Source organism: Cebus imitator, unplaced genomic scaffold, assembly GCF_001604975.1.
Source record: "Cebus imitator isolate Cc_AM_T3 unplaced genomic scaffold, Cebus_imitator-1.0 Scaffold613, whole genome shotgun sequence".
Taxonomy (NCBI): Eukaryota; Metazoa; Chordata; class Mammalia; order Primates; family Cebidae; genus Cebus; species Cebus imitator.
The window spans coordinates 419968-426101 of record NW_016107928.1 but is presented as its reverse complement, the minus strand read 5'-3'; the positions used below and the strand labels follow the sequence as shown (position 1 = coordinate 426101).

At 37.4% G+C, this 6134-nt stretch overlaps 1 protein-coding gene across 1 annotated transcript in view; it reads left to right on the top strand.

Moving 5' to 3' along the window:
• USP9X (ubiquitin specific peptidase 9 X-linked) overlaps positions 1-6134 on the top strand; it is a gene marked incomplete at its 3' end in the record, with an annotated part of 144991 nt that overhangs the window by 65104 nt on the left and 73753 nt on the right. Inside the window, 1 exon segment of the mRNA XM_037734399.1 lies at positions 922-1055. Within this exon segment, the coding sequence (XP_037590327.1) occupies positions 922-1055 (134 nt within the window).

The window sequence follows — 6134 nt, the reverse complement described above, 5'->3', positions numbered from 1 at the left end:
TATGTGTAAGATTAAATGATTGCCAAGATCCTTTACAGCTCTAGATTACTATGATTATACCTAAGACAGAAAAGGTCATGTGTATGTCTTTATTTAAACATTTGAACTTTGTCTCATTCCCCCCGCCCAAGGCTAGAAAAAATTATCAAATTGGAAAAGGTGTGGAGATAAACAGTGTAAGAAATTGAGACATATATCTCATTAACAGTATTTATTTGAGGGGCATATTTTGAGTATGTTTGGCCCATTGTACATGTGCCTTTCAGCCTTTCTCAAATGAATGCGTTTATCTGTTGAAGTAGACACAGTAGTTCACATATTCTCCCAAGGAACAGTGGCTTTGTCTCCATTAAAATAGTAGTTTTGACTGTGAAAGTTGATTGGTTTCAGTGAAGGTAGCAGAACAGATTAGGTTCTCAATGAAGATAGCAAAACAGATTAGTCTTTGTGGTGACACCTACACCTATGGGCAAACTTGGCTACAAACCAAGTGTCCCAGGATGTCTTCTTAAATAGCTAATAAATAAAATTTTACTGAAAGCATTTTCTTTCATTAAATTCTTCATTACAACTATAGTGTAGTCTTACAAAAAGTGTTTCTATTTCATAATTTTGGGAATAATTACGTAACACAAGTACTTTGGTATTATTGAAGTATAGAAATTAGTCTTTGAGGTATACTCCCATTTGGTAAAGTTGGAGAATACTGATGGATGCTTTTCGTGTAAAATAAGAATAATGTAGTAAATGTCTCATTTTTTGAAGAGTTTAAGTTGGTTGTGATTTTTCATTAAAGTAAATGTACAAAAGTATAATTTTTATGTTTTTAATTCAGTAGCTAAGAATTTAGATAGTACAAACTCTTCTGATTACAACAGAGCTTAATTGCCTAATTATATTGTTAAGTTCTTCTCGTTTCAGTCAAACTCAGCGAAGTCCCCATGTGTTTTATCGCCATGACTTAATCAATCAACTTCAACACAATCATGCCCTAGTTACTTTGGTAGCAGAAAACCTTGCAACATACATGGAAAGCATGAGACTGTATGCTAGAGGTATGTATTGTAAGCTTAAATGAACTATGGGAAATAACAGTGACTCTTTTTGCATTAATTATCTTAGAAATATAAACCATGTTCCTTTATGGGTTTAAGATCTACTATTACTCCCAACTCTTAGACAACCTAAACCGTAGGCCAGCATTTTAAGGCTCTTCACTAAGTGCTTGCCTTCTCGTATTCTCCTTGTTAAGTAAATTTTTCTTCCCTGCCTTGGAAACTCTGCCTGCCTTTATTACAATTGATTGCTATCTTCTTAGGAATATACTTGACTCATTTTCAACCTTTATGTCCTTTACCTCCACCCTTAGCTTTTTAAAAGGAAACTTGTTTTGTCTAAATCTGTTCTTACATTATAATCCTTTTATAATCCCAAGCCTGTGTTTTGTAAGTGCTTCAAGACTTCATGAATTTAACAATCATAAGAGTAGAGATGGGAGGCTGGCTATAAGAATCTAGATGTTTACATTGGCATTCAAAGTGTGAAATTGTTTGAACATGTTTAGGATAAAGTTTCCTATGATTTCAACAGACCCTGATTTTAAGTGCCTGCCATATGTGGAGCCCTGTGTCAGTGCTCTTTTGCCCTCTGACAGTTGTATCAATCTGTGTGTGTAAGAGTAGGGATGGCTTCTCAGTATATTCCTCCTCTGTCTTGTGACAAGTTCATGCCCCCTTCCCTATTGATACTTCGTAGTTTGAAGTTTGTTTCCAGAGCAATATATAAGAAAATACTGTATTACCAATGTTAATGATAGTGTTAAGCATACTGATTACTCAACGTACCATTCATTTCATATGTTCTGTATGATCTGTAGAAGCCTATAGTATGTTAAAAATGAGAATATTTATAATACTCATTATTTGAGGAGTAGACTTGACATTGTTGAATAAAATCCCCTGGTGCTTATGAATTAACAGATTTTTGCTTAATACTTACGTACATTTCCCAATAAAATTGAGATAAACATAAAAATTAAGCAACTCTTCTGACATTCTCAGTGATAGTGTTGACTGTGTTCTTCCATTTATCCCCTCGGGGCCAATAGATTGTAGAGCTATACAGTACAAGCAATGTAAGTGTTAGGCAGCTGATAAGCAACAGGCAGTGATCTTAGCATTTCAGTCCTCGGTTCCTTCTAAGCAGTATAATAGAACAATCAAGGCAATACAGACATATAGCCACGTGATTTATGTTCTATGCCAAAAGCACTCAAAATCAGTGATATAAACGAGGTTTACGTGTAGTATACCCAAGCATTTGGGTCTAGTATAATATAACTCAGACTTTTTGTTTTGATTATAATCTCTTCCTGGTGGTACAAAGCCCTCATGGTTGCCAAGGAGGGCTCTCCAGAGTGGAGCCATGTAGTTGTCATGTGCTTTAATGCTAATTTTTGTTTACTTCATTTGCATGTGGTGTTTAGTTTCATTGTCAGAAGTTGGGGACCCTACTGTCTCACTAGGGTTTTCTGCTACATTTTAATACAATTGTACTTGAGTTACTGCCTCATTTCAGCGCTGTCACAGGAATGATTACATTCTTCAGTTTCCCCTCCTTATGTTGTCTGTATACCTGCAAACCAAGAGAGGTGAGTCTGCATAGTCAGATTGCCTAGGTCTGAAACATGACCCAAACATTAGCTGTATGACCATGGGCAGGTTATTTATGCTAGAATAATGTCTGGCGTGTAGTAGATTGCCCTCTGAATTTATTAACATCATACCTTGTCTTTCTTCCAACCTTGGTACCTTCTCCTCCCAATTTATTACACTACTCTTGATTAATACTGACGAGTCTGCAGATACTTAAATATGGGGGTGGGGGGAAATAATATGTAAAACTAGTAGAATTCTATTAAAATAAACTTTTTACAATGTTAAGTCACTTCTGTGGTAACGTCATCCAGTAACATTTCTGAACTTGCAATTCTAAAGTAAATCGTGAGGTTTGCCTCTGTATAAAAGTGTTGGATGAATCCCATTAGATATGAGGCATATTACTTGGCAAGATAACATCAGGCTTCCACAGTTCACTGATGTTCTCAATTTCTGATAACCATTTTACCAATGGTTTGTCCTGCCTGTATTTTATTTTCACTAGCATCTTTAGCTTTGAAGGGAAAAGCATTTCCTCAGTAAGCATGATCAGCTGATTTTTACCTCCTATAAACATTTAGGTAAAAGAATGAACTTAGTAAAATTCTTTACAGTATTTATTCATGTTCTCATTACAAGTGCTTTCATACACTGGTGCTTACACAAATCATTCTTTAAAAGTTTTTCAAATGCATACAGTAAAGTATAAACTACCTTTTCGTTTTCATTCAAGTTTTAACTCATTGGTAGAATAGTCATTGTACTGACTTCACTACTTATTGAAAGTTTAATTAACCATTTTTTCTTGTTTCTGAATAGAGTCGGATAACACAACTTCACTGTAGGTCAGATTTTTGCACTCCGTTTACTTAGGACTGCCACTTTCTGTTACTTCTTCCCAGTCTTTTCCATCCAACAGTGACAGTTTTTAGGAACGTTTTCCACAGAAAAAGATTTCTTTATGAGTGTCATTCATCAACACTGCTCTGTTAGGATGCAAATCCTGTGCTAGATTTTCGTAATTCGGACTCATTCCTACACATCAACCATGAAGTACTATTAAGTCTGTGTGGCTTCTTTGTGGTTTAAAAATAATTGGGTATTACCCATTTTGTGAACAATTTATACCTTCCTGGAGAAATGGCTGTTTCAAGGCCTGCAGCAGGGAAAGTACAACATGATCCTTGATCATCCTATTCCAGAAAGTAGGAAAGTGCTCAACAATTATGTTGACATGTCAAAAGGACACAGGATTTGGGCTTTCACTCGCCATAATTAAGTCAAAAATTAGTAATGAAAATAAAATAGGAAAATACTAATACAAACAAAAATGCCAACTACCAGATGTAAAGTATATGATGAAAATAAACCCAAGGGGGTGAGGATTTTCATGTCTGGAATGACAGAGTAAAATGCTCAGCAGACCTTAACAAAACAACCATTTAATTGGAGAAAAATTAAAAAAAAATAGTCATTTAAAGTACCTGAAAATTGTCCTAAGGGAGTATAGCAAATGGGGGGAAACACTCAAGAAAATCTGTTGTCAGAAAAACAGCCAGAGTCTGTAGCATTTGAGCCACAACTTATTCTCTTCTCCCCATGCTCAGATACAACTTTCTTGTGTGGAAACTCCACTCTAGGCAGGTGTATCTAAGAATCAGGGGCTCCCCATGGCTGCCAGTCTAGGGCTATAGTTTGACCACACGAGGTGGAGTCTGCTGGCATTTCTCATCCTTTTAAGTAGTATGTGGCAGAAGCTTTGTTCCAGGCAGTCATGTCCAAGAAAACAGACTCCTTTACCCCACTCAGTGCCTACTTGTAATGCAAATGCTTTACTTAATGCATAACAGGCTGAGAATACCGGGACTCTGATTATCTCCAACCTAGCTTGCTCACAGGGTGGAAATTATATGTCAGGGAGTGCAATCTGAGAAAATCAGAGAGTTTGATCCCACCCCTCAACACCGGCAGCATTTCTTAAGGCAGGAGTATGTTGGGAGCAGTTATCTGCTGTCCTGCCTTCATCTCCTGCATAGTTGTATAGATGTTCTGGCCAGATGGAGAGAGAAGATGTGAGGATGCTGTGCTCAGTAGTTCTGCTTGAAGGGACCAACTTTCTTTGGACCAGACCATGCCATGCCTAAGGGTATTATCACAAATGGAGTTTTGGGTGAAGAAGAATTAAGAGAGTGCTTGTGGCTCCCTTGTCATGGTATCAGCAAGTCACACAGATGAGCAACCAGAAGTTTAACAGAAAGATCTAGATAAAGAGCCAAGACAAACCCTCTTGTGATCACAGTTAACCTTGGGGGTCAAGAATGCTATGTGTACACATTAGGCTGCACTTAAACGCAGAAACAATTAGAGCTGGACATGGGACAAATTGAAAACATCCCCCAAGCTGCATGTTGATCCATCAGCAAAGGGTGAAAGCTTCACCAACACAGTGGACTTAAATACATCTTTGACCAAACAGAGCACTGGATGAATAATAAGCTACCCTGACTCGGGTAACTCTTCGGAAGCCAGACGTGAAAATTACATGTATCCCTGGCAGTATGGAAGACTGTGTACATATTCAAGACTGCATCTTTGCCGGAGTGATTGAGAAGGGATCATACAAGCTACTAGTCTCTGACTGAACATAGGACAAAAACATAAACTTTTTGAGTGGTGTGATAGTGGCCTCTAAGCCACACAGACATCCAGTGGCAAAGGGTAAAAATCTACTAGTCAAGGAGGCTTAAATACACTGTTTGGCCAATAAGGGGCTTATACTAACCCAGGAGCAATTCCTAGATAGGCAGGCTAAAGAATTAAGAGAAGGGGGAAAACATCTGGGCAGACCTATTGGAGGATATACACTGTGAGGGAAATAGACTTCATAGACTTAGCCTAGTCACTAAACAAGCAAGCAAATGAGTGGGGGAAGGGAAATCAGTCTTCAGGTTGTTGCAGTATATCCAATTCCAGATTTTGTTCACAAAAATTGAGGCATGCAAACAAATGGGAAGATTTGACCTGTAGACTGACACAAAAACTACCTTTGGAGGAGACCAGATGGAGGGCTTTGTTAGACTTGACAGCAAAGACTTGAATTAGGAATATGCTCCTAGAACTGAAGAAAACCATGTCTAAAGAATTTTTAAAAGTATGATGACAATATCTAATCTAAATTGGATAGTAAAGAGAAATTTCATTTTTAAAATCATGTAGAAATTTTGTATTTGAAAAGTATAACCAAAATGAAATATTCATAAGAGGGGCTAAACAATAGATTTGAGTTGGGAGAAGAATGAATCAGTAAACTTGAAGATAGATTAGTGGAAATTATGCAATCTAGCCAGGCATGGTGGCTCACGCCTGTAATCCCAGTATGTTGGGAGGCCAAGGTGGGCAGATCACAAGGTCAGGAGATTGAGACCATCCTGGCTAACATGGTGAAACCCCATCTCTGCTAAAAATACAAAAAATTAG